This window comes from Sorex araneus, chromosome 7, assembly GCF_027595985.1.
Source record: "Sorex araneus isolate mSorAra2 chromosome 7, mSorAra2.pri, whole genome shotgun sequence".
Taxonomy (NCBI): Eukaryota; Metazoa; Chordata; class Mammalia; order Eulipotyphla; family Soricidae; genus Sorex; species Sorex araneus.
Window position 1 is genome coordinate 15,413,524 of NC_073308.1, and position 27,652 is coordinate 15,441,175.

A 27,652-nucleotide genomic window follows, 5' to 3' on the forward strand; every position below is an offset into this window, starting at 1 on the left:
ATGAGCTGGGCTCTGGAGGAGTGGAAGGAAGGCCTGCCATGGCGGGCGCTCCAGAAGGTCCAGGAGCTGGAAGGGCAGCTGGACAAGCTGAAGAAAGAGAGACAGCAGAGGCAGTTCCAGCTGGAGAGCCTGGAGGCGGCCCTGCAGAAACAGAAGCAGAAGGTGAGCTGGGCGCGGGGCGGGGGGTGCTTGGGGGCTCACAGGGAGCACCACGGTGCTCAGCATCCCTGGGCCTAACCCAGGCTCTGTTCAGACCCGGCATTCTCGGGACTCCCTGCAGGCCGGAGCCCGCCCCGGGCCGTCAGCAGTTCCCGTCTTGTCCCTCTGCCCTGGGCGGCCCCGGGAGTGAGGTGGGCACGGCTGTCTTTGCGTGTGGGAGACATTTCCCTGGCTTTAGCCACTGGACTTCACAGCCAACGGCCCAGGGAGATTTCCAGACTTCTGAGATCTTTCTCGAGTTCTGGGAAGCTCGTTTGAGGCACACACCCACCCACCTGCGTTGCAGGTGGAGAGTGAGAAGAGTGAGGGTGCCAGCCTGAAACGGGAGAACCAGAGTCTGGTGGAGGCGTGTGAGGGCCTGGAGCGGGCCAAGCAGAAGGTGGCACACGAGCTGCAGCTCAAGGAGGCGCAGCTGAGCTTCCAGGAGGGGCAGCTGAGCACCAGCAAGAAGCAGATCGAGAGGCTGGAGCAGGAGCTGAAGAGGTGCGTCTCCCTGGGCCGACTGCGGGGGCCGGCAGGGGGGCCCTGGGCCGCCCGCGTCCACTGCTGGTCCCGGGAGAGTCGACGAGGGGCAGGACTCGCTTCTCTCTCTTCTTTGTCAGGAGATTTGCTTCTTTTTCAGTGGGGGTGGAGGCAGGGGGTTTCGAGCCACACCTGGCGATGATCAGGAGTCATTTCTGGCTCAGGGGACCATGTGGGGTGCAGGGATGGAAGCAGGGTTGGCTGTGTGTGGGGCCAGGCCTACCTGTTGTGCCCTGCCCTGGCCCCCCAACGTTGCTTGTCGCTGGCATCCGTTTCCTAGTGACTGGCAGCTCTCTTGGCCTTCGACCCTGACGAAGTGCTGGGCCCCACGCCTAGGTGCTGCTGCTGCTGGCGCCCCCCCTGGTGTTCGGAGGCTGTTTTGAGGGCTGCAGTTCCTCCCCTGACCTGGGCCCAGGGCAGCCGGGAGAAGGCTTGAGCGCCTTCATGTTGTCACTTTGGTGACTGCTGTGCGCCTGACACCCGCTTCCCTGCACTCCGGCAGGTGTAGAGCAGAGCTGGAGAAGAAGCAGGCGACCACCCCTTCGGCAGACCTCGCCCCCTCAAACCAGGCGGCCACCCCGCAGAAGGGCTGCCCTGCCCCGGTGACGCCCAGTCATTGCAGTGGCGGTAAGAGTTTCCCCCTTGACTGAAGTGGCTCCTTTGTTGAGGTTTTCATCCTGCCGAGGAAATGAGTTGATTGAGTTTTGTGTTGTGTCGGGGCCACACCTGGCAGTGCTCACTGCGTGGGGTGGCCCTTAGCGGTGCTGAGTGTCGGGGTGGCACCGGGCTGGCTGCATGCACAGTGTGTGCTGTGGCCCGTTGCCTCCTCTCTGGTCCTCAGTTATACATTTGATTTCTAACATGGGCTTGAAAAGGAAGAGCACAACCCCTGCCCCTGCCCCGGCGAGTTGGGCGCGACGCTGGGCTGCTGGCGAGAGCCCTGACCGCTGGACTTGTCCTTGCTGTTTGTCCGGCTCACACCCACGGTGCTCCGCTGCTCCTGCCCTGTGCTCAGGAGGGGCCCTGGCAGAGGGGACTGAACCAGCTGCAGCCCCGGCAAAGGGAGCCCCTCACCTCCTGTCCCATCTCTCTGGGCCCTGGCTTTTTTTTTTTTTTTTTTTTTTTTTTTTTAAATTTATTTATTTTTAATTAGAGAATCACCGTGAGGGTACAGTTACAGATTTATACACTTTTGTGCTTATACTTCCCTCATACAAAGTTTGGAACCCATCCCTTCACCAGTGCCCATTCTCCACCACCCGTAAACCCAGTGTCCCTCCCACCCTCCCCAATCCCATCTCCCCCCCACCCCACCCTGCCACTGTGGCAAGGCATTCCCTTCTGTTTTCTCTCTCTAATTAGCTGTTGTGGTTTGCAATAAAGGTGTTGAGTGGCCGCTGTGCTCAGTCTCTAGCCCTCATTCAGCCCGCAACTCCCTTCCCCCACATGGCCTTCGACTACAATGTAGTTGGTGATCGCTTCTCTGAGTTGACCTTTCCCCGGAACGTGAGGCCAGCCTCGAAGCCATGGAGTCAACCTCCTGGTACTTATTTCTACAGTTCTTGAGTGTTAGTCTCCCACTCTGTTATTCTATATACCATAGATGAGTGCAATCTTTGTTTTTGATGTTTGCGGTACCAGAAATTGAACCCAGGGCTGCCTCTGTTCAAGGCACGGGCTCTGCGGCCTTCGAGAGAGCACTAGCAACTCAGGGTGTCCTGTTGGTTTGTATGGGGCCACTCCCGAGGTGCTCAGGCATCACTCCTGGCAGGGCTCGGGGACTGTAGTGGGCGTTGGGATCGAGGTTGCCTCCTCCCCCACGCCCCCACCCCGTTGTCTCTCCAGCCCTTGGGTGTGAAAATAATCGTTTTCCAGGGCAGGGGTGACTCTCAGCAGTAGTGCAGGCTGGGCCTGCTGGAGGTCCTGGGCCCCACCCTGACCATTGCATTTCCCTTGTCACCCCCTGAGGGTGGTCCTGGGTGGCCCTGGGCTCAGGTGCTCTGGGCAGTTCAGAAGCAGTTCCCTGAGAAATGTGGATGAATCTCTCAGTGCGGCTGAGCCAGTGCCGGAGTGCCGGGAACGCCCTGGTTCTGCGCCTGAGATGAGTCTGACCGTCTCCCCGCAGCCCCTCTGTCCCTCCGGCTGGGCTGACGCTGTGTGCTTGTCTGCACCAGGTTCCAAGTATGAAGAGCTGAAGGAGAAATACAACAAGGAAGTGGAGGAGCGGAGACGCCTGGAGGCCGAGGTCAAGGCCTGGCAGGCCAAGGTGAGGTGCGGGCGGCCCTGGGTGGCCGGGGGCCCTGGACTGAGCAGCACAGCTGCGGGGCCGCCCGACCCGTCCCGCGGGTGCCAGGCCCTGTCTGCTGCTCGAAGGACTGCGGAAAGCGGGTTACATGCCCTGTACAACTGGGGGGCCGAGTGTGGAGTCTGGGGCAGCCGTGGCAGTGGGCGTCTCTGGAGGACGGCAGGATAGGCCGCAGATGGTTGCCCAGGCAGGGGAGCGCTGGCACGCCGCTGGCACCCTGGTGGGCGGGCACAGCCTTCCGGGGGGGCTCTTGGTCAGTCGCCGAAAGTTCTCCTTGCGCTGAGCTAGCAGGAGGCCCGCCCGGCCCGCTGAGGAGAAGCAGGCGTGTGGGGACTCGGGAGGGGCTTGGTGGCCGGGCAGGGCCCTTGCTGGCCGGTGCCCATCAGAAGGCTGAGACTCCGACACTGCCCTTGCAGAGAGCCAGCCCGCCCGCGCCGCAGAACACCAGGACCCTGCGGGACATCGCCCGGCACCAGGCCTCCTCGTCCGTCTTCTGGCAGCAGGACTGGACTCCCAGCCGCCTCTGCTCGGGCGCCCAGCGGACCCCCAGGAGGAGAGAGGTCTCGGCCGGGGAGCAGGAGGGGACCCCCAGCAGGCTGCAGTCTGGCCAGAGAGACCCCGGCAGCAGCTGTGGGGAGCGCTCCAGTGGGTCTCACCTCCTGGACCAGCTCAGAGCCCAGAACCAAGGTGACCGTGCGCCCCTGAGTTCCTGTCCGAGACAGCGGACACTGGGCCTGTGTGTGCGTGTGCGTGTGCATGCGGGGAGGGGGGTGGCGGGAGACACACGTGCTTTTGGAAATGAGTGTGCATTTTCTTCACGTGCTTACCTTTTGGGGCCGTTTGTCTCTTGCTTGTTCAGCTGTGGACACACGGGATCCCCTGGTTGTCCACGCGGGAGCAGCCCTGAGGCCTTGGGTGTCTGCCCAGGGCACCAGGTGGTGTCCTGGGATTGGCTGGGCGTCCCCCAGGCCTCGGGGACTGTCCGGGCTGGGTGGGGCGATGGATGCTGTTCCTGGGCGGCGCCGGAGGCCTGCCGGGACTGACCCATAGAAGCCGAGCCTGAGCTGAGCCTGTGTGGGTGGGGTTGGCTGGTCGGGGCTTGACCCAAGTGCAGATTCTGCTTGTGACGTTGGTACTGCTAGAGGTTCTGTGGTTGGCACCATTGTGGGTGACATTCCCCACTGCTTGCTCCCACTCCACTGTGCTCCCCAGAGGCCTGTGGGCCCCTCCCTCAGACTGCCCCGCCCAGGTGCAGTTGTGTTGCCCTGGGCCCTGGGTTGCTGCCTTGCTGGGCGCCAAAGTCCCAAGTGAGGGTTCTCCTGAGTGCTGTGACCTGAGGCCCTTGGTGACTTGCTGCTGAAAAGCCGTCCCCTGGCCCCACCCGGTTCCCGGGGGAAGGCGTAGGGGAACGTGTTTCTCCTGTGGTCGGGCGGCTGTGGCGCCCGTCCAGGATGGAACCCCGCGGAAGTAGCTGGGGTTTTGTGCCCTGTTCCCCGGGGACCCCGCCCTCACGCCCGTCGCCGGGCCTGTGCCCTCTCAGAGCTCCGGAGCCAGGCCGGCGAGCTGCAGCTCCGCCTGCAGGTGCAGGAGAAGGAGGGGAAGAGCCAAGGCAGCAGGATCCAGGAGCTCCAGCTGCAGCGGGACCGGGCGCGCGCCGAGCTGGCGGAGCGTGAGAAGGCCTTGGGCAAGAGCCAGGACGAGCTGGCGCGGGCCAACGCCCAGCACGAGCAGGTGGCGGCTAAGGTAGGCTTCAGGCGGGTGGGGAGGGAGGGACAGCCAGGTGGGCGCAGGGTCTCTCAGAGCCGGAGGCGACAGAGGAGGGTGGGGTCGCGTCTGGGTATCCCGTGCTCCTGGCTCAGCGCAGTCTCGCCCTCCGGCCTGCAGCACGAGAAAGGGTCTGTACCCCGCACCCCAACCCCCGCGATCCTCTGTGGCATCTGTAGAGGGTGGTTGCGTGGGCAAGGATGGAGCTTCTAGAAGGTTCTAGCGCCTCTGGCTGGGTTTCTTCTGTCCTTTCTCTCAGCCTCTGGGGAGGTGTGTGGCGTCTCCCAGGGTCCCCGTCCCCTCTCTCATGCTCCTGGTCTGTATTGTGTGTCGGCACCTGGTTCTGGGAGGTCAGAGGTCACGTTCCTCTGGGGCCTGCCCTGTACACCTGGTCCCTGATCCTGGAGTGAGGCTCACAGCTCTGAATCCTCCTCCTCGGCCCTCGTGGCCTTGGCTCACGTGATCTCTTCTTTTTTCTGCTTGTTTTGGGGCCACACTCATTGGTGTTGGGCCCCGCTCCCGCCTCCAGTCCACGTCTTTCCTCGCCCTTATCCTTGGGGTCTCCCCGGGGCTGCTCAGGAGTCCTCAGGTTTCTTCTGCCTGCTGGCGGGTGTGCCCGACCCCCGCCGCACATCTCCCCTCCCTGTCTCGGAGCCCCGCCGGGGAACCGTGCTCATTTAGAAGCCCCCCATCACCCCTGCACGCCCTCCCACGGCAGACTAGTGCCCGCCCTGCTGGCCCTGACTGGTCGCTGTGGGGTGGACAGAGCTGGGGTCCATCCGGGGACATCTCCCAGATCCCCGAGGTGCTGCCCTGGGCCGTTCCTGACCCCGGTGGCCGGCGGCTCGTACAGCACTGCCAGTCGCAGCCCTGCTGGCTCCGTATTCGCTTCCTGCCCTGGGAGGGGGTGGGCTCTGCTGCCCAGCCCGAGTGCAGGTAGCAGGAGTGGCGGGGGCGCCTGGCCTCGAGAACTGCTGAGAACATTCTGGACCCCAGTGGATGATACCCCTCGATTGGCCTTACTTGCTGCGGGCCCTGAATGCCTGGCACAGGCCCAGCACGTGGGACACTGTCCACGAGCCTCGGTGGATTCCTGGTGTGAGCTTTGGCGGTGGTCAGCCAGGGACAGTGTCCTGTGCTGGACACTGGGTCTCCCCGAGCCTTGGCTGTGCATTCATCTTCTGATTGGGATGGTTTTGGTTGATAGGTTTTTCTTGGGGGAGGGGGGAAGGGGCGGTATTCTCCTCCCAAGTGGTGTCAGGCCCCAGGGCTGCCCCTGGGGGGTCCGCCCACAGTGGCCCAGTGCTGGCCAGACACCCACGTCCGTGCCCTATCCGCTGTGCTGTCCGTCTGGCCTAGGGCTGCGCTGGACGCTTTGGCACCGGTGGGTTCATTGAGCCGCTGTCCACTGGCTCTGCTGCTCTCCGCTCTGGTTGGCTGATAAGTTGGAGTTAGATGCGCTGGCAGGCCAGGGACCCCCCGCCCCCTGCCCCCTTGATTCCTCGGCCTCTGGTTTCCTTAAGGAGGTGAGACTGGCTGGTCCGGAGAATCGCCTCAGAGCTAGCCCATGGGTGGGGCTCTCCCAGCCCCTTCCACGTGTGTGCTGCGTCTCCAGGGGTTCAGGCGTTTGCTTGGGCAGTCAGAGGGTCCCCGTGCCCATGGGAGGGTCAGAGGGTCTCGATGGTTGATTTCCCAAAGATGTCTGGGGGCTGAGGTGGTACTGAAGCACTGGGCGGCTTGTGGCGCTCCAGTGCCCAGAGCCATGGTCAGAAATGTACATCGGATGGGCGCCGAGTCCGTCATGCCGCCTCAGCCCACCCACAGAGCCTCCGGCCGGGCCCCCACCCGACTCACTCCCAGTCGCTTCTTACCGCGAATGCGTCTCATTCCTTGGAGGAATCCAGCCAGTGCTCCTGCTCTTGGGCCACGCTGGCGTCCAAACACACATGTGGCACTAGGCAGAGCCTGGCCGAGCCCCAGGGAGGATGACCGCTTTCTCTGACCTCTGCCCTGCCAGTGCTCTGAGCTGGAGCAGAAGCTGAAGAAGCTGGCGGAGGACCTGAGCTGCCAGCGGCAGAACGCTGAAAGCGCCCGGTGCTCCTGGGAGCAGAGGAGCAAGGAGAGAGAGAAGGAGCTTCAGGAGGTAAAGGGGGCGGGCGGCGGCTCCCTGTGCCCCGGCACGCCGGCTGGCCCTCACGTCGGCCCTGCTCCTCGGTTTAGGAGCTGTGCCGGCAGCAGCGGGCCCTGCAGGGCCTGGAGCAGGAGTGCGCGAAGACCCAGGGCCGACTCTCGCAGGAGCTGCAGCAGGCCAAGCACGCTCACAACGCACTGCAGGCTGAGCTGGACCAGGTGGGGCATGCACGCGGCGGGGGGGAGCGGGCAGGGGGTGTTTGGGGCCGGGGTCCTCCTTTACAGAAAGGGGCTGCGCGGTGGCCTCTCGAAGGGGACCCCAGGGCTTCCCATGGCAGGGCGGGTGCTCTCACCCTCCTCGGTCCTTTGAAGAAATTTCTGTTTGTGTCCATCAAGTCCGTGATGTGCAGTACTTGTTATATTCTGAGCGCATTGTTTCCATCCACACCTTCACGGCACATACATCTTCCTGATCTCTTAGCGTCACATTTTCCCCCTTTGGGTTGCATTTACTGCTGGTTCTGTTTCTCTGTGGCTCTGCGTGTGCGCGCGAGTGCATGAGCACATGTGCGTTCCCTCCCAGACCCCTTGTCCCGCAGCTCCTGTGCTCTGTTCCGAGTGGCATTGCAGGCGGGTGTGTTCTCAGCGCCTGCTGGATGCTGGACTCAGCCTGGCCGCACGGTCCTGCCGTGCCACTGGCTTACTCCGGGACGGTTTAGTGAAGAATCAGTGCTTACCCAGAGAACAGCTTGGGGCTGGGGCAGTAGTAGAGCAGGTCGGGCGTGAGCTGACTGGACTTAGTCACTGGCACCTCCCCGTGTCTCCTGAGCCCTCCAGGAGTGAACAGAGCACTGCCGGTGGGGCCTGGTGGCCTAACCGCCTGTCTCGCAGGTGAGGCTGTGAGTTTGATTCCCGGCACAGCCTCATGAGCTGAGTGGGACCCAGAGGCTCCTCTGTTTGGGGGGTCCCGGGCCACTGAGGGTGTGTGAGGCCTCAGCTGGAGCACGAGGCTCGCTGGGAGCTCAGCCAAGCGTGTGCGGGCTCCAGCGGAGGGAAGGTAGGGGGTCAGCGGGGGAGAAGCGGCCACCCAGGGCCACCCAGTAACGGCTTCTCTCTGCAGGTCACCTCCGTGAAACTGCAACTGGAGAAGAATCTGGAAGAGTCTAAGCGTAAGCTCTGCAGGGCCGAGCAGGCTGCACAGGCGAGTGAGCTGAAGGAGAGCGAGCTTCGGAGCCAGAGCGAGGTGAGCGAGCCCCGTGGGTGTCGGGCTCTCGGACCAGGCGACCTCTGTCCAGCGTGAGCGCCACAGGGCCTGCTTTGTAACAATGCTGCGTGGCTGACAAGGTTGTTGTGATTTATTTGTTCACTTTCCCGGGTGATGAATTACCGATGCACATCTGTCAGTGAGAGAAAAACATGATTCAAATTAAGAGTCGTGCTTGGGGAGGGGGAGATTGTCTGGTTTCTGCGGTGCTGGTCCTGCACATGGCTGGCCCGAGTTTGTTCCCGGCTCCACAGGTGGGTCGCTGAGCCCTGCCAGGAGTGACCCTGAGCACAGTGTCCCAGGGCCAGGAGTAAGCCCTGAGCACAGCTGTGTGTGGTCCAAAACAATACACAAACAAACAAACAATACAGGATGTTGTCCTTTAAAACAAGCCATCTTAGCTCACTTGTGAGGTGGAGGAGGGCGTAGGCAGGAGGTGATGTCCAGGTGGAAACCAGCAGTGGCTGGGGCCCCCGTGGGACACCTGCCCCTCCCAAGGTGGGGTGCTGGCCGCGCTCCCGCCCCGCTACACCCCAGGTGGAGATGGCGTTGAAGTTGTTAGGTGAGATTCGTGTTACATTGGACCCTCATCCGCAGACAGCCGCGTGGCTGGTGCTGGCCAGCTTGCCCGACTGTTGCTTGCCTCGATCCCAGCTCTGACCTGCTGTGGACGGGCCCTGGGGAGGCGGCATCCCACCCCCCAGTGCCCTTGTTCTGGTGCTCACAGTTCCTCCTTCCCCCAAGTCTGTGCTCTCATCTGGGTGCTGACACGTGCCAGTTTAAGACGACCCTGGGCTGCAAATGGGGCACCGCAGCCCAGCTTGAGAGTTTTTGGAGCTGCCCTTAGCCCAGACTGGGCTTGGGAGTTGCTGTGCTGTGAGTTCCAGCTGCAGGCAGAGCCCCCCCTCTCCCCACCGACTCCATCCTTCCCTGCCCGGCCCTGGTCTGGCTGCCGGCTGGCAGGGTGTTCCAGGTGGGCCTTAACTGTCTCCGCAGGATTTGGAACTCCCCTGGGCCGTTTGCAGAAAGCAGGCTCCTGAATGCTTCTGCTCCGGTGTGGGTGTGGGGGGGCGGGGTGCTTGGTCCTGCCTGTCCCCAGGGTGACCCAGCTGGAGCTGCCTCTTGGCTCCATTCTCGCGCCCTGTGTGCTGAGGACGGGCCGGCCTGCGGGGAGTTCGCTGTGGCTGGGCGGGTGCTTGAGGCCCGGGAAGGAAGCTGCTCTTCTGTTGGGAGCAGACAGCCACACTTTGGCCGCCTGACTGTGGACCTGAGCTTCGGACCCCGTGCGAGCTTTCTCGGGGCCGTGCTGGCCCCGCCACCCTCCCGCGCTGACCGGCCTGGCCGGCGACCGGCGAGTGCTTGTAGGACTGCAGACTCGCCTGTGCGTGCTGCTCTCTGGAGGGTGGGCCGGTCAGCCCACGCCCCTGCCTGCCGAAGTGTGTCCCTCTGTCCCTTGACGTGCCTGCCCGCGTGCCCGAGACCACCAGGGATGCTCTGCAGCCTGGACTCCGGCGCTGGCTGGGACCCTCCTGCAGCAACTGTCCCAGCGTCTCCAGGCTCAGGGCCTCTGGCAGGGCCGGGGACCCGTGTCGCCGCTCCCTGTGTTTGGTGAGTCCCGCTCTCCCTTGTCTGCCGTCGCAGGAGCTGCGCAAGGAGGTGGGGGCGCTCCGTGCCCAGAGCCAGCAGAGCGCGGCGAGGGTGCGCCACCTGGAGGAGGAGCTGGGCAAGGCCACGCAGAGCTGCAGCCAGAGACAGAGCCTGGTGGAGGAGCTGAGGGGTGAGTCGGGGCCGCAGGGCGCCCCCTGGTGGAGGAGCTGAGGGGTGAGGAGGGGCCCTGCTCTTGCCTGGCGACCAGGCAGGGTCGCTTCTTTCCTTCTCTGGTGTGCAGTGAGGCTGGGCCTGTTCTGCGGCACATGCAGTGACCAGCCCATCCCTGCACGGGGACATGAAGGGGGTCCCCTGCACACAGGGTTGGGCTTGGTGCCTGTCCCTCTGTGCTGTGCCAGCCCCCCGGGCAGCCCCACTCCCAGCCTCTGGAACCCCGTACTGGGCCGAGGGCCCACCTGCGGCCCAGCCCCACCTTTCCTGGGCTCGTATCTCAGAGAGGGCTTCCCGGCCCTCTCCGGCAGGGTTCAGAGGCGGGAGGCTCATGACAGAGGGAACGAGGGCACGGGGCAGAGGAGGGGCGCCCGTGCTCTAGGCAACGTTTCATTTAAGCCGAGAAGGTGACGAAGTCAGTGCGCCACTGGCCTGAAATAGGGAGCATGTCTTTCCCTTCGTTCTCTTTGGAAAATCACCCTGATTTTGGCAGCTTACAGAGTGGGTGACATCGCCGGAGTCTGCCCTCGAGTGTCAGAAGCAGGGTGTGTTGGCCACACCTGGTGTGCTCAGGGGTTACCCCTGATCTGTGGTGTGACCCTTACGGTGTGGGGGACCAGGTGGGGTTGGCAGCCTGCAAGGCAGACCTGTGCTGGGCGCAGCCGCTCAGGCTGGAGGCCTTCGCTTCTCTCCAGCGTGCTGTGAGGTACGGTGGCAGGCACCTGGCCACTCCCCAAATGCTGTCTTTGGACCAGGCTTCAGTGGCTGAGTTTGGAGGGTAGTTAGTTTTCCTTTTCACTTATTTATTTATTATTTGCCTTTTGGCTTTTTGGATCACACCCTCACACCCGGCAATGCTCAGCGTTTACTCCTGGCTCTGCACTCAGGAATCCCTCTTGGTGGTGCTCGGGGAACCACATGGGGTGCTGGGTCTGCCGCGTGCAAGGCAAACGCCCTTCCACTGTACTATCACGGTGGCCCCCCAGTTTTCCTTCTCCCCTCGCATTTAGAGCGCTAGAAAAGGAAAAGAGAAATTTCTTTAAGATTCCTGACAACTTACGGAAAATGGTGGTTTTGTTTACCAGCTAAGGTTGAGACTCAGGAGCCCCTGCTCCGGGAGCTCCGAGAGCAGCTGCGCCAGCGGGAGGACGCCACGGCCGGCCTGGAGCAGCAGCGCGAAGGTGCCCAGGGTCTGCTGAGGGAGAGGGAGCAGCACATCGAGCGGCTGAGCGAGCAGCTGGGCAGAGTGCAGCAGGAGTCGGAGGGGCGGCTGCGGGCGCTGGAGGCCCAGGAGAGGGAGCGGGAGCAGGTGGCCGCTGAGCGGGCGGCGCTGGCCGCCTGGAAGAGCGAGAAGGAGCCAGAGCTGCAGCAGCTGGACGCAGAGCGCGCGGCCCTGCAGGACCAGGTGAGCCGCCTGGAGGCGAGTCTCCGGGCCCAGGAGCTGGAGAGCCGCGAGTCCGGTGAGCGCATGCGCGCCCTGGAGCTGGACCGGGAGAACCTGCAGGCCGAGGTCCGGGGCCTGCGCGGCGCACTGGACAGCCGCAGCGCCGAGGCTGAGGCCCAGCAGCAGGCCAGCGAGGAGGCGCGCCAGGAGGCTGAGGCCGTGGTGCGGAAGCTCCGTGAGGAGGCAGAAAACCAGCGCTCCGAGGCGGCCCGGCTCTGCGGGCAGGTGGCAGATCTGGAGCGACAGCTTGGCGCACTGGCCAGCGAGGTCAGGGCCAAAGACCAGGGCTACCAGGACCTGCTGGCTGACCACGAGAGCCTCCAGGCGCAACTGCGGGCCAAGGATGCCGCCGGTGTTCCTGACAGAAGCCTGCCGGCCTCCGCGCAGCCGGCTGTGCCGTGCTCGTCCTTCGCTGACAGCAGCGGAGGAGGGAGCCCTCCACCCTCGGACACTGGCCACTGCCCTGCCCCAGCTGCCCTGAGTCACCCTGACTTTGCCAGCTTGCAGAACAGGGTTACCTGGCTGGAGTCTGCCCTCGAGTGCCAGAAGCAGGAGAGCTCGGGCCTGCAGAGGCGCTGTGAGGAGCTGGTGCAGGCCAGAGGACGGGTGGAGGAGACGCTCGTCCAGGCCCAGCGGCAGCACCAGACTCTCATGGCCGAGACCAGCCAGCGCCTCCGCGAGCTTCAGGAGGATGCTCTGGCCCGCCAGGTCGCGGCGGCAGGCATGGAGGCGGCCCTGGAGAGCAAGGAGAAGGAGCTGCAGCTTCTGGGCGAGGCCCTGAAGGTGGAGCGGGCTGAGACGCAGGAGCTGCGGGCGCTCAGTTGCTCCCTGGAGGACGCCCTCCGGGAGCAGCAGCAGGCGGCCGACAGGCTGAGCTCTGAGAAGGAGGAGATCAGCTCCACCCTCGCCCGGAGCGAACAGGAAATGGCAGCGCTGGCCCGGGAGAACGGCTCGCTCCGGGACGCGAACGCAGCCCTGACGCGCGAGAAGCTGAGCCTGCTCCTGGAGAGCCAGAGCTGCTCGCGCCGCGCCGAGGAGCAGGAGACGCGCCTGTCGGAGCTGGCCGGCCAGCACGCGCGGGAGAGGCTCGCCCTGCTGCAGCGCTGCGAGGAAGCCGGCCAGGCCCTGCGGGACCTCGGCGAGAAGTGCCGGGCGGCCGCCGAGGAGAAGGCGCACCTGGAGAGCGTGCTGAGCCAGAGCAGGAGCGCCTGCCGGTGCCGGCAGACAGAGCCGGAGCCGCTGGAGGGCGGGGCTGCGAGAGGGCGCCAAGCCGACGATGCCGAGCTGGCCCGGGCCGAGGAGAGGAGTGAGCGTCTCCGGCTGGAGCTGGCGGCCCGCCTGGCAGAACTCCAGAGCCGCCCCGTGAGCGGGCCGGGCGGCTTCAAGCCAGAGGTGCTGGTCCTCGCAGGGGCCCAGCCGCTGCGGGCAGCCTGCGACGCAGACCCAGGGCACCCCAGCCTCGAGGGGAGCCCCGGCCGCGCCCTCGCAGGGGAGGCCCCCGTCCCGCCCCTGGACCTTGAGGAGGAAGACTCGTCTCTGGAGAGTGCTGATGGGCAGATGGAGCTGGAGCCCGGGGGCCCGCTGGAGAGAAAGGGGGAGCCCCGGCCCACACTCGTGCAGCCTGCCGCCGGCCCGGGCTCTGAGTCAGCCGCCGCCCAGGAGCCGGCGGCCAGCCCTGGCGGCGAGCGCGCGCTCCTGCAGCAGGCCCTGCGGGCCGCCCTGAACCAGCTGGCCGGGCTGGAGCAGGTGTGCCAGGGGCTGCGCCTGCAGAAGTGGCAGCTCCTCACAGAGCTGGGCGACGCGCGGGCCCAGTGCATGGCGGCCACCAGCCAGCTGGCCGAGGAGGTCGAGGAGCTCGTCCTTGAGGCCCGAGGACTGAACCACAGCCCGGGTTTCCACCCCGCTGAGGAAGAGGGGCCCAGAGCTGAGCCGAATGAGTGCCCCATGGGGCCCCCCAGCCCCAAGGACGCCGGCGGTGCCTGTGACCAGGGCCTGGGCCACGACACAGAGGTCTGCAGGCACTTCTCCGAGCTGCAGGAGCACCTGCATGGCCAGCGCTGCCAGGTGAGCGCCAGGATGGCCGAGCTGCAGTGCTCCGAGGACACGCTGAAGGCGGACAGCCCCGTCCTGCGGGGCCACCTGGTGGAGGAGGCGGCCGTGGACCCTGGCGACGGGAGCTTTCTGTCCCTGTCTTCCTCCTGTGTCACAGACAGCCCCGGCCTGCCGCACGTCGGAGAGTCCTTTTACAGAGACCCTGAGCCCACCGGGGAGGAAGCCGCCTTCAGCTGCCCGGGTGGGAGCCTCTCGGCCCCCGGCCCCCGGGAGGACAGCCTGCCCCCGGCCGCGGGGCTGGAGGAGCTGGAGGCCCGCTGCCGGGAGCTGGAGGAGAGCCTGGAGAGCCAGGGCGCGGCCAAGGACAGGGCCATCGAGGAGCTGGAGCAGCTGCTGGGCGCCGAGCGGCAGCGGCACCTGTCTGAGAGCGAGCTCTGGCGGCAGCGGCTGGCCAGCGTCACGGCCGACATGGAGTCCCAGCTGGCGGAGGAGCGGAAGCACACGGAGCGCCTGGCGCTGGAGCTCGAGGCTGCGCGGCTGCAGATGCAGAGCCTGGACCTGAGTTCCCGCTCGCTGCTGGCCCCGGAGCTGGAGGAGGTGCGTGCGGTGGGTGGGCCGGGCCGGGTGGGAGCCGGAGGTTTCCTCCTGGTTTTCCTCCTTGGACTTTGGGTCGCGGTGGGTTCTTAGGGTTCATTCCTGAGGGCGCTTGGGCGGTCAGTGCTGCTGGGCACTGAGCCAGGGTCAGGGCGTGCGAGGCGAGCACCCCCACCCCTCGCCTCTCCCGCCAGCCCCCACATGGGTTTTGTGCTCTGGGTTTACTCCTGGCTCTGCTCAGGCGTCGCACCTGGCAGCACTTCTGGAGAGTTTCTGTGGTGTCCGGGATTGAGCCTGGGCCAGTCACTGAGCAAGGCACGCCCCTGCCTGTGCCCTGTCTCTGCCCGTCCTGGACTATTCTCAATCGTCAGGTTGTAACAGACTATTCTTGTGCCAGAGTTACAGTCCTGAAAAGAAGTGTAGACATTCATTATATTGCCGAATACTTTGCTAGCAACTTTTCTCTGATAGAAAACCATTGATTCAGGCGTTGGGAGAGATAGTTCCTTGTTTAGGAACACAGTGGTTTGGTTACCAGGTTTCTATACGTAATGTCTTGGATTTCATGTCAAACGTGTGCATGTGTGTGGTGTGTGTGTGTGCGCGCACAAAAACATGGTAGAACCATTATGTGAACTTTAAAATATACGGTGCTGGCCATTTTCTGTGTGCCAGTTACACAGTGGAGCTGATGATGCGGAAAATAAGATATTGATAACTGCTCTCAGCCAATCAGTGCGACTCTGAGCATTGTCCACTGTTTCCTGCATCTGCCCGGGATTGGGTGGAGGTGTTGAGTGGATATGCATGGCCAGTCCCTTGTCATGGATGAGAGGAGTCTGAGGCATTAATCCTGGGATCCACCCTGTCAGTGCCAGTTCGGTGACAGATTTGGTCACGAGTCCCTAGTACCTTTTACTGAAGATCAAGACGAAAACCTAGCACTCAGGTGGGGTGGGCAGCCTCACACCTGAGAACCTCATGCTTGAGCTGCCTAGGAGATTCCTGGGGGGGGATCGGGAAGCTTGGGTACTTGGGTAGGTTACCTTGGTCTAGACGACCATGTTTGCCCGCAGGGTTCGGAGCCAGATAGGCGGGTGGCCCAGAGGGAGCCAGTGGTGTGGACTGTTCCTGCAGCAAGTGTACTGTGTCAGGAGTCATCTGAGCCTAGGCTGGGGGTCTCTCTCATTCCTCAGCCCTCTGATTTGGTGTGAAAGATAAAGTATCTCGGGCTGGAGCGATAGCACAGCGGGTAGGGCGTTTGCCCTGCACGTGGCCAACCTGGGTTCAATCCCCAGCATCCCGTATGGTCCCCCAAGCACCGCCAGGAGTAATTCCTGAGTGCAAAGCCAGGAGTAACTCCTGTGCATAGCCAGGTGTGACCCAAAAAGCAAAAATAATGAAAAAAGAAAAAAAGATAAAGCGTATCTCATTGTGTATCACCACCACAGGCTCTTCGGGGCAGCAGCGAGGGCCAGCAGCCCAGAGAGCCGGAAGGTGCTTCCCAGGGAGCTGAGGAGAACGCTCGGCCACCTGGCTCTCCCGGGATGGGCTGGGAGGAAGAGAGCCCACGCCCGCCTCCCGGGGGCCTGCAGCTGGGAGAAAGTTCTGGAGAGGCCCCTGGTGGAGGCAGAGCCCAGGGCCCATCCCAGCCACCTGCTCCTGCTGGGCCTGCCTTGGAGTCTGCCGAGTTCCTGCGGCCGGAGGCCGCCCTCCAGCGCCTGCAGCTGCAGCTGAGCGAGAGCGCGCAGGAGAGGGCAGAGCTGGTGCGCGCCCTGGAGGAGCGGGACCGCACAGTGCAGGGCCTGCTCCGCCAAGTCCAGGCGCGAGACGACGCCCAGCTCGGCTGGCGGGAACTTGAGAAGGAGACCCCCTCCGGGCACTGGGCACCGGAAACCTCCCTGGGCCACGGGGCAGAAGGGGACATTTCGGGCCCTGGTGACAGCTTGGACGTGGACACAGATGGATCATGCGGCTGCAGTGAGCGGGTCCTGGGCCTGGAGAAGGAGCTGGAGGGTCTCCGTGGCCAGCGGGACCAGGCTGAGGGGCGCGTCTTAGCCATGGAGGCGGACCTGGCCCACATGCAGGCGGAGAAGCTGCATTTGACCAAGGACAATGAGGACAAACTGAGACTCATAACCTGCCTGGAGGGACAACTCGCGGCCTTCAGGGCGGAGCGGAGCTGCCAGCTTGGGCAGGGCGAGGCCTGGTGCGAGGGGGATGGAGAGCGGGACGAGAAGGAGCCGCCGGGGGCTCCCGAGGCCCCTGCAGGACCAGCTGACGCCGGCCAGTGCCCAAGCGCGCACTGCGCGGAGATGCCCGAGGGCTCACCAGAGGACGGTGGGGTCCTGGCCGCAGGGCCGGGCGGGCCAGAGCGCCAAGTGACCAGGGCCCTGCAGGCAGCGCTGGCCGAGAAGACGGCGCGCCTGGACTGTGCGCAGGACGAGCTGCGGCAGCTGCGCCGGGGCATGGAGCGCCTGCGGGAGCGCATCGAGGCGGACGAGCAGCTGCGGCGCCGCACCCGCGAGCAGCTGCGCCAGAGCGAGCGCCGCGGGGACGCGCTGCAGGACCGCGTGGAGAGCCTGGAGCGGGAGCTGCAGCTGGCCGAGGAGGGCCAGGAGCTGGCCATCCTGGACGCCGAGCAGGCCCGGGCCGAGGCCGAGGCTCTCGGCGTGCAGGTGGCCGAGCTGGCCGTGCTGACACAGCAGCTGCAGGAGGCCCGCGGCCGAGCGGCCGAGGCGGACGCACAGCGGTCCTCGCTGGAGAGCCTTCTGGAAGAATCAGAGCGAGCCAAGGCGCAGCTGGAGGACGAGACCCGCGCCGCGGCAGAACGGGCGGCCTCGCTCCGAGTGGACCTGAATGAGCTCGGGGAGGAGGTGGCAGCCCTGTGTGCAGGCCAGGACTCCTTGGGGGCAGCGGGAGGGCGCCTGGGGGAGCCGGAGCCGGAGCCTGGGCTGGGGCTGCTGCGGGAGAGCGTGGCCCGGCTGCGCGCCCGGCTGCAGGCCGACCAGCAGGAGCAGTGCCGGGTGTGGGCGCGGCTGCGGGAAGGCGAGCACCAGGTGAATGAGCTGCAGGAGCGAGTGGCCAGCCTCGAGAGGGAGCTGGAGGTGGCCACCAGCCACCGGGAGCAGCTAGCCCACGAGGCCGAGCGTGTCCGGGAGGATGCAGCCACAGCCGCCGCCAAGCTCGAGGACACGGAACAGTGCTTGGAGGCGCTGCGGGAGGAGCTGGCCGGCGCGAGGGCAGAGCAGGAGGCCCTGCGGGAGGAGCTGGCCGGCGCGAGGGCAGAGCAGGAGGCCCTGCGGGAGGAGCTGGCCGGCGCGAGGGCAGAGCAGGAGGCCCTGCGGGAGGAGCTGGCAGGCGCGAGGACAGAGCAGGAGGCCCTGCGGGAGGAGCTGGCCGGCGCGAGGACAGAGCAGGAGGCCCTGCGGGAGGAGCTGGCCGGCGCGAGGGCAGAGCAGGAGGCCCTGCGGGAGGAGCTGGCCGGCGCGAGGGCAGAGCAGGAGGCCCTGCGGGAGGAGCTGGCCGGCGCGAGGGCAGAGCAGGAGGCCCTGCGGGAGGAGCTGGCCGGCGCGAGGGCAGAGCAGGAGGCCCTGCGGGAGGAGCTGGCCGGCGCGAGGGCAGAGCAGGAGGCCCTGCGGGAGGAGCTGGCCGGCGCGAGGGCAGAGCAGGAGGCCCTGCGGGAGGAGCTGGCCGGCGCGAGGGCAGAGCAGGAGACCCTGCGGGAGGAGCTGGCCGGCGCGAGGGCAGAGCAGGAGGCCCTGCGGGAGGAGCTGGCCGGCGCGAGGGCAGAGCAGGAGGCCCTGCGGGAGGAGCTGGCCGGCGCGAGGGCAGAGCAGGAGGCCCTGCGGGAGGAGCTGGCCGGCGCGAGGGCAGAGCAGGAGGCCCTGCGGGAGGAGCTGGCCGGCGCGAGGGCAGAGCAGGAGGCCCTGCGGGAGGAGCTGGCCGGCGCGAGGGCAGAGCAGGAGGCCCTGCGGGAGGAGCTGGCCGGCGCGAGGACAGAGCAGGAGGCCCTGCGGGAGGAGCTGGCCGGCGCGAGGGCAGAGCAGGAGGCCCTGCGGGAGGAGCTGGCCGGCGCGAGGGCAGAGCAGGAGGCCCTGTCTGCGGCCCTGCGGGAGCAGCAGGAGCGCGCGTCCGGCCTGGAAAGCCAGCTGCGGGAGCAGGAGCGGGAGCAGGCTCGGTGCAGCAGTGCGGCCCGCGTGGCCGAGGAGGCCCTGCGTGCGCGCCTGGCGGAGCTGGACGCCGAGGTGTCGGGCCTGCGGCAGGCCCGGGAGGCCGGCGAGGCGCGCCTGGGCGCCCAGGTGGCCGCGCTGGAGGGCGAGAAGGCCGAGCTGCTCCGCCGGCTGGAGGACGGGGAGCGCAGGCTGGCAGAGCAGGAGGAGGCTGCCTGTGTGCTGCGGGAGCACGCCCAGGACCGCCAGCAGCTGGCTGCACAGCTGGCGCAGGCCGAGGCCCAGCAGCAGCGCTGGGCAGAGCAGGAGGCCGAGCAGGCAGGGCGGCTCCAGGCCCTGCAGGATGCCGTGGATGCCCGGCAGAAGGCGCTGGGGGACCTGCAGAAGGAGCTGGAGGCAGCCCGCGAGGACAACGTGGCCTTGGAGGAGCAGGTGAGTGGTGACCGCCCCTCCTGGCCCGGGGTGGGCTTCCGTGGGTGCTGTGCAGATTGGGGAGCTCAGTGAAGGCTCCAAGTGTGGGGGTGCCTTGGTGGTAGGGGGCGGTTTGGGTCAGGCCCGAGTGACGTGGCTCATCACAGGTCTGCACTGCGGCCTCCTGGCAGAGCCGTGCCCTAGAGCAGGGCCCTGTGGGCGAAGCGCCTGGGCTGAGGCTCTCCCCACGGATGTCCAGCCGCAGCTGCGGCCAGGCAGCAAGCGCTGCTGGGCAGGCCCTGGGCGGGCCCTCTTAGTGCCCCCGGCGCTGCCCCAGAGGGCCGACAAGCACTGCTTGTTATCTCCGTAAGGCCCTGGCGCCCAGTCCCGGCCAGCTGCTGGAGGGAAGGAAAAGGGGACCCGGGAGAAGCCTCTGACTGTGGCCCCAGCACTTCCCACGGAGCAGATTCTGGCTTTCTATGGCCTGCACGCAGGTTTACTCAAACGAGGAAATTTATTTGGGTGCTGGTCTCCCAGGGGCCCCAGGACCTGTCCCAGTGATAGTGGCCAGCCTGGCCAGATGAGGCCCTGCTTGGGGGCCACCAGTCTGGCACCCCTGTGGTCCAGGGGTCAAACTCAGCTCCCTGTCTGGGCTCTGCTTCCTGACCCCAGCGACCTCCTGGCCCTCAGCCACGTGGCTGCCTCCTTTGCCTTCTTTTTTTTTTTATTTTAATTTTTAATTTTTATTTATTTTTTGTTGTTGAATCACCATGTGGAAAGTTAGAGTTTTCAGTCTAAGTCTCCGTTATACAATGCTCAACACCCATCCCATCACCAATGCACATTTTCTACCACCAGGAGCCCCCGAATACCTCTCCCTCACCCCCCACCCCCACCCCCTACCCCCAACCCCCGCCTGTGTAGCTGATAGTTTTCACTTTACCTTGATTACCTTCAATATTTCAAAAAAAACCTCTCTATTATTGTTTGGAGTTTCCCCCCAAAGTCAGACCTGCTAGAAAGGAACCGTTTCACATTGCTGACAATTAAGAGATATAAGGTTTTGGATTTCTGTGTAAAGTTCAGGGAAAATTCTTCCTGAAATTGCATCACTGCGAGCTTTACTTCCCTTTTGTGGTGCTCATAAGATGGAGAATCCTGGAGAGAGAAACCCTACTCCCCTGGTGCCGCATGGGGCAGTGGCTCAGTTCACAGTCTAGAGGCATTTCTGCGAGCTGCTGGTGTCCAAAGTAGTTCAGTTGGCCTCGGGGATCATGCTCGTGCAGCACATGTGTGGCCGCTTCGCTTAAATCTCGGCAGAGGGTGGGGCTGGTACTCCCCACCTTCCGGGATCTCCTGCGAGTCCCGTGGCTGCCGGCCGGTACCTCCATTTGGTGCTCAAAAAGCGGTGATCGCCATGCTGTGCCCGGAAAGGAAGGGTTGAGAGAGAGAAACCCTCCCCCCCGCCCCCCGGCGCCGCATGGGGCAGTGGCTCAGTTCACAGTCTAGAGGCATTTCTGCGAGCTGCTGGTGTCCAGAGTAGTTTAGTTGGCCTCGGGGATCATGCCCGTGCAGCAGCGGAAGCTCCCCTGCCTTCTTGGGTGCTGCATGCAAACATGCCGTGCGTGTGGCTTGGAGACCTGGTGAAAACCTTGTCTCCGTCCCCTGTTGCTGCCTTTGCTCAGACCCAGCCGAGAGAGAAGCTCCTGGGCTGGACCTGGCCCCTCTTGGTGTTGAAGCCCCGTGCGTGCCCATGACTGTGCGTCTTAGTGGTCCTGGGTATCCTGGACCCCTAGCCCCCGAGCGGCCTAATGCGCGGCGGCCTTTCGCCTTTTAGGTCAGCACCCTGGTGGCCAAGGACACAGAGCTGCAGAAGGAGCGGCAGGAGCGGGAGGAGAAGCTGCGCGGGGAGAAGGAGCAGCTGGCCCAGGAGCTCAGAGCCACGGCCCAGGAGGCCCGGAGCTGCCAAGTGAGTGAGCTGCCGGCCTCGGCACGCACCTCTGCTTGGGAGCCTGCTCTCAGCACCGGGAGTGACATCACCCCCCAGACATTCCCACTGAAGCCCTGGGTGCATTCTGGGGTGCTCTTCAGGGCGACTCACGAGGCAGGGTGCAGCCGTGGAAGCACCTGCCCAGCACGCAGTGTCATCCAGCCCCTCAGGGAGAAACGCGACTGGACCGTGGGAAGGACACAGCGAGGGGCAGTGTGTGTTTGCACATGTGCGCGTACATGTGTGCATATGTGTCTGCGTGTCTGTGTGCCTGTGTGTGTATACATGTGTGAGTGCATGCAGGTGTGCCTTTGTGTGTGTGTATGTATGTGTGTACCTGTGTAGCCGGGCCAGTCTGAGAAAGTCGAGTGGAGCTGAGTGGGGTCCTGAAGACCGGATCAGCCTCTGTCCAGGCTGCGATGGGAGAGTGGATGGAGACAGTGGGGCTGCGAGGGTTCGAATCTGTCCAGAGTGAGCACGGGAGGCCACCTGAGCAGCCAGCCAAGCTTAGGGTGGCCGCTGCCTGTGAGGCGGCGTTTGGCAGTCGGGAATAGACAGTAGGCAGGGAGGCGCTGGAGGCAGTGCAGACACAGAGCTTTTCAAGGGGCCACGGACCACCCAGAGGGAGAAGGAAGAAGCAGGTCCAGGGGGTCGACATTGTGAGGTGGGTGGTGACTGCCGAGGGGCCCAGCAGTGTCACTCGGGCCACAGCAGGGCTGGCGGGAGAAGCAGGTGTGCGGAGGAGCAGCCCTGACTGCGGCCGGGTCTCTCCCGCTCTGGGGGCCCGGGAGGGCTGGGTCTGCCCCGGTCCGGGGGTGCGGGGGGGCCGGGAGGGTTGGATCTGCCTCTGCCTGGGGGCCCGGGCATGTGCACGGCAGGGTGGGACAGGACCTGTGTGCACTCATCTGGCCCGGAAAGGAGTAGGACTGGGGGGTGTGAGCAGGGGGCAGGATGGGGTGTGGGATCTGTGCCTGCTCAAGTTACTCAGTGAGGCCGGGTGCCTGGTGGGGTGTCATTCCTGACTTTGGGGTCCAGAGGTCTGGATGGACTCCGGGCAGGGACTGCAGAAGGGTCCTGATCTACCTGCCCTGTTCGGGGCTCCTCCCCTCCCCCCACTCGCCTCTGCTGTGATTCCCAGAGTTCCCGCTCGGGGCCCCTGTCCCTGTCCAGATCGGTCACTGCTTGTCCATGCAGGGCCAGGTGGAGGCGCTGAGCCTTGAGAACCAGGAGCTGAGGGCGAGCCTGGACCAAGCCATCGCGAAGCAGCTGGACGAAGCTGGCCAGGCTCGGGAGGAGATGGCCCAGCACCAGCAGCGGCTGCTGGACGCCGAGCAGCAGGTGAGGCCCCGGGAAGGGCCCGGGCTGTGTGCCACTTGCGGTGCAGGGGGGCCTCCTGCCTGCCTTGCCCGCTCACAGGCCCCCGTCGCACTCCTGGCGGCCCCGACCTGCAGCCCTCTGTCACTTGGGCTGTGGCTTCATGACTGGGCAGGGCCAGGCAGAGCACCCAGAGGCTCCCATGCCCCCGGCCGCCTCTGAGCCCCGTCCCAAGCCTTTTCGTCTCAGTTTGGGATAAGGGTGGTGGGGGCATGACTGGGTCACTCTGAAACGGGCTCCAGACAGCGACGATTTTAGGGGAAAGAGTTTCATTTAAGGATTAGGTGGAGGGAGGGAGAGATAGTACACATTCAGGGAAGAGAGAAGGCAGGCGTCTCCAGAGGGGATCGGGCCCACGGGACCCCGTAAGGTCAAGGGGAGAGGTCGAGAGGCAGGTGGCTTCCAGGATGGGGAATGTGCCCGATTTCTCTGTTCCTTTGTTTTGGGGCCACAGCCAGCGATGGTCAGGGGTTGCTCCTGGCTCTGCACTCAGGGCCCAGTCCTGGTGGGGCCCGGGGAGGCTGGCCACCGAACTGCATGCCGGCAAGTGCCTTATCAGACCTGTGCTGTCTCCCCAACCCCGTGATCCATTTCCCGACCCTGCTTTGGGCCAAGTTTCCTGGCTGAACGCCGCTTTCTCCTGCCGTAGCACGAGCTGGACATGCAGACGTGTCTCGAGAAGTTGGCCTCGAGGGAAGAACAGCTCAGCGCACAGACAGCCGAGCTGCAGCGACTCAGGGGCAGCGAGGAGGCGCTCAGGCAGACCCTGGAGGCCACCACGAACAACCTGCAGGAGCTGGAGAAGAAAGCCCAGGTCTGGCACCGATGGCCCACGGGCGGGGAGGCTGGCTCTGGGGCTGTGCTCAGCGCATTCATTCCCTTGTCATGACTGATGCTCGTGCTGGTTCTTGGGATTATTTTCAGAACTTCTGGACAAGACTTGACCCCTGGCCAGAGGATGTTGCAGGCTGTGGGTGGCCAGGTGGCTGGGTAGCCGGTTGGGGAGCGGTGATTGCCTCTTGCTCTGTGACAGAACACCCCTCCTTAGCGCAGTGGCGAGTTTGGTCTGCAGAGGGCGCTTCAGTTGCTCCACCCGGGAGGGAACCCCACCTTGTCCTCGTCCCTGCAGATGCTTTCCCTGAGATGGAACCAGAATGTGCCATGTCCAGATCCAAACAATTCATAGCGTCCACCCGTGCTGAGGGTGCCCTGAGGTTTCCCAAATGTATGACACTGGCCGTACATGGAGTATCTGTGTTGGTGGGGTGGGGGTTGTTGGGCTGCTGGCTCCGTGGTCAGGGATCACTCCTGGTGGTCCCAGGGGCCCATATGCAGTGCCGGGGATTGAACTGGGGTTGGCAAGCGCCCTAGCCCCTGTTCTCTCTTTTTAGCGACTTGTTTACTGGTGTTTTGATCTGGCTTGTTCATAGCAGGGAATGCGGGCCCAGACACAGGGGCATGGGGTCTCAGAGTCTAGCTGGATCTTGGGTTGTCCCAGCGAGGTACTAGTCGATGCCACTCCGGAGGGTACAGCTCCTGCCACATTGCTGAGTTAGAGATGAGCGTGTGGGGTGGAAGCGTGCTGTCAGCCCAAACCCTGGGGCCTCGCATCTCTGACCAGAAGATCTGGGCGTGCCATGGTTGCAGGTTTTTCAGGTTGTGTAGTCTGGTGTGCCTGCTGCCTGTTTTGTGAGACCCAGCGGCTTTTGGGCACAAGACTTCACAACCAGGCTCATGCTGGTGCAGTGGACCAGCCTCACAGGGTGCGCGGACACAGGCCGATTCAGCATCTGCCAGGCCAAGCTTTGCCTGTGAATCACTGCTGGGCTTTAAAGGGGCTCAGAGTGTGTGTGTGTGTGTGTGTGTGTGTGTGTGTCTGTCAGTGTGTGTGTGTTGTTTTTTTGTGTCTAAGTTGTGGTGTGTGTGTCTGTGTCAGTGTGTATGTCATTGTATCTGTATCAGTATGTGTCTGTGTCTCTATCTGTGTGAGTGGTGAGTGTTTTTGTATGTCTGTGTCAATGTATGTGTTTGTGTATCTGTGTGTGTCTGAATGTGTGTGTCTGTGTGTGTGTCTTTGTACCTGTGTCAGTGTATGCCTGTGTGAGTGTGTTACTGTCTGTCAGTGTGTGTCTGCATGTGTCTCTCTGTGTATCAGTGTCAGTTTGTGTGTGTCTGTGTGTGTGTCTGTGTGAGTGTGTCAGTGTGTGTTCATGAGTGTGTGTATGAGTGTCTCTGTCAGTTTGTGTGTCTGTGTCTGAGATATCTGTGTATGTCTGTGTGTCACTGTGTGTCTGTATCAGTGTGTGTGTGTCTGTGCATCTGTGTCAGTGTATGCGTGTCTGTGCATCTGTGTCAGTGTGTGAGTGTCTGTATCAGTGTGTGTGTGTCTGTGTCAGTGTATGTATTTGTGTCAATGTGAGTCACTGTGTGTCTGTGTTTATGTGTCTGTCAGTGTGTGTGTCTGTGTGGGGGGGGCAATGACCTGAGTCCTGCCATTCTCTGGTAAATGTAGGTCTGGGGAGTTAAGTTGTTGACAGCACATCCTGGCTTCCATCCCTGTGCGTGTGTGAGTGTGTGTGACACATGGCCTCCTGGGCACTCCTGTGTGTGGCCCTGGTGGCCCCGGCACTGCTGGGAGGCTCAGCCCGCAGGCCTCCCAAATTCAAACCCTTTTTTGCTGACAGGCCGTGGCAGTCAGCCTTCACGGAGCCTCTCAGGCATTGACGGTGTGTGTGGAAATGGCTCTCACCCAGGGTTGTGTCCCCTGACTTCCCGTCCCCACCACAGGCCTGGCCCCTCCCGGGCGAACTGAGCGTGCCCTGCGAGGATGGTCCCAGGAGCAAGAGGGACGCTCAGCGGCCCGAGGACGGGAAGGGAAATACGGCAGTGCCGCGGGGAGCTGGGGCGGGCCGAGCTCCGCAGACCTGGAGGCCTGGGAGGGGCCGGGTGGGCCTGTGAGGGCTCACTGCTGTCTTGCAGCTGGACCAGCGGAGACGCTCGGAGCAGCTGAAGCAGGAGGGCGCGCGAGCACAGGGGAAGATGAAACTGCTCATCAAGGCGTGCAAGCAGCTGGAGGAGGAGAAGGAGGCGCTGCAGAAGGAGCTGGCACGGCTGGAAGCCGCCCAAGAGACACAGGCAGCAGGTGGGTGCCAGCTCCCGCAGAGTGGCCCCTGAGCTCAGCCCCAGGGTCGCGCCCTCTGCAGAGGTGTGCTTTGGGTCGCGTTGCCTCTTGGGGACAAGGCGAAGAGGGCTGGGCATGAGCGGTCCCAGGGGTGGGCCCAGAGAGTTCTTGCCCCTACGGTGCCCCTGGCTCCCACAGGTGCTGTCACAGGGGAGAGCCTGGAGGCCCTGCAGGCGGAGGTGCAGGAGCTCCGGGAGGCCCTGGAGGAGAAGGGCCGGGAGGCAGATGAGTACCTGGACAAGTACTGCGCCCTGCTCATCGGCCACGAGAAGCTGGAGAAGGCCAAGGAGATGCTGGAGACGCAGGTGGCCCGCCTGAGAGCCCAGCCCGCCCGGCAGCCCCCCAGCCCGGCCCCCAGCCCGTCGGGGCTGGGGCAGCCTGACAAGGGCCCTGGCAAACGGCCGCGGGGCAGTGGGACAGCCTCCCCCGCCAGCCCTGCCGTCTTTCCCAAGAAGAGGCGCAGGACGCCCCCAAGTGCTCTTGGCCCCTGCGGGGAGCCAGAGGACCCCGAGTACGAGCCTGAGGGCCTGCCGGAGGTCGTGAGGAAAGGTGCGTGCTGCCCAGAGCCCCGACCACCCCCCCAAAACGTGCAGAGGTCGGGTCAGCCTGAATTCGACTGCACCCTCACGGTGCCCCTGTGCCCGGCTCTCTCTGGGCTCAGTTAAGGTCCCAGCCTGGCCTTCTGCGGCTTTTCTCAGGGGCCCCGGGCAGGCCAGGCTCTGGGACCGCAGTCTGCAGAGATTTTCCACTCCTCCCTCCCTCCCTCCCTCCCTCCCTCCCTCCCTCCCCCCCTCCCTCCCCCTCTCCTTCTCTCTTCCCTCTGCTTTCTCTGTCTTCACCTCTTTGCTTTCCAAGAGGCAAAGCCGGTTGGTTCCTGATCTGGCCAACTCTGGGGCCTGGCTGGGCTCTGGCAGGGCTGGCTGAGGTGGGGTCGCGGTTTTGAGCCCCTCTTCTCTCCCCCCAGGGTTCGCTGATATCCCCTCGGGGAAGACCAGCCCCTACGTGCTGCGCAGGACCACCATGGCCACCAGGACCAGCCCCCGTCTGGCCGCCCAGAGGGCAGCGCTGTCCCTGCCCAGCCTGGGCAAAGAAAACGTGGCGGGGACCCCCAAGGCCTCCACCGGGGGTAGCAGACCCCACAAGGTCAGTCTTCGCCTTACCCCTCTGACTTGACTGCAGTGCCAGGAAGCCAGGAATCGCGGGGGTTGTGGGGGGTGTCGCTGGGCGCAGGGCCATCCAGGACCTTCTCAGAGAGGACTCTGAGCACCCAAGGGCCCCGTTTGCTGGGAACGGGCCTTTTCCTGGCATCTGGGTTGGTGAGCCATGTGGGGGCGAGGTCTGGGTTCCAGACCCCACTGAACACCAGAACCATGGCTTGGCTTATTGGGCCGCAGGGAGAAGGCCAGCTGGGCCCGTGGTTCTGATCAAAGCCCGAGGGTATGATGCATCTGGGCCCTTGGCGTTCAGCTCTGGTTCGGTTCTGCAGAGGCCGCCTGTCCCTCCCGGCTTCTGATCTAGATCCTTGTTCTCAGGCCAAGGTTGCCCAGCCCAGCCCAGCGGAACCCAGCATGGACACTCTCACCACCCTGGCCTGCAGGAGTCCCCTGGAGCGGACTTCGGCTGGCAGCCCCCAGGAGGGCCTTCGGGCCAGGCGCAGCCGGCTTGCTCCCAGCCCTGGAGCCCCCGTGGAGCCCCCGCGTGGCGAGAACTGCCGGGTCCAGTAGGATCACCTCATGGGACCCCTGGATGGTGGCCCCTGTGGGGGGGAACGCAGGGGACCTGCCACCTCCCCGCCCCCCTCGACGGAAAGAACTTCTTTAGTGACCCCTGGACAGGGCGAGTAGGAAACCTCTCCTCATCCTGTTTTCTCAGCGTGCAGATGGACGTGACTGTGACTTGTGCCTGTCCATCACTGTGCCAGCTTTGTCTCCCTGTGGGCTGGATGCTCCAGCGCAGCTCTCGGGGGGCTGCATATGGCTCCCGGGAACTAGGCCCAGGGCATGCTTAGATGGGGACTGAGAATTTCAGGAAAGCGCAAGTGTGTACGCGCATGCATGACGTGTGTGTGTGTGTGTGTGTGCGTGTGCGCACATGAGTGACACGTGTGTGTTGTGTGTATGTGTGTGCATGTATGACTATGCATGACTATGCCTGACTGGGAGAGTGTGCGTGCAGATCCTTGATCCACATGTGTGCGTGCATGTGTGATCTGTGATTGTGTGTGTGCACATGTGCACATGCCTGGCGCATCTATTTGTGTCTGTGCCACCCTTGTCTGCGTGTGTTTTCTTCGTCAGTTTAGCCTGTACATATGTGCGTGTGACTGCGGGCTCCTGCCCCGCACTGGTTGGCCTCGGCCCCTCTGAGGCATGTGGCTCTCTCGAGTCTGGACGCTGCTGCTTCCTCAGGAAG

The 27,652-nt window shown here is 64.2% G+C and overlaps 1 protein-coding gene across 1 annotated transcript; it reads left to right on the forward strand.

The window, feature by feature from the left end:
- CENPF (centromere protein F) lies at positions 1 to 27,652 on the forward strand. The gene is made up of 19 exons (XM_055144748.1): positions 1 to 162; positions 506 to 702; positions 1,244 to 1,368; positions 2,916 to 3,007; positions 3,463 to 3,733; positions 4,587 to 4,789; positions 6,828 to 6,953; positions 7,031 to 7,159; positions 8,061 to 8,183; positions 9,846 to 9,981; positions 11,108 to 14,115; positions 15,564 to 18,716; positions 20,533 to 20,664; positions 21,880 to 22,023; positions 22,709 to 22,873; positions 25,039 to 25,201; positions 25,379 to 25,789; positions 26,205 to 26,383; positions 26,773 to 27,652. The coding sequence occupies exons 1-19, from the start codon at positions 1 to 3 to the stop codon at positions 26,962 to 26,964; spliced, it is 9,111 nt and encodes a 3,036-aa protein (XP_055000723.1). The 3' UTR covers positions 26,965 to 27,652.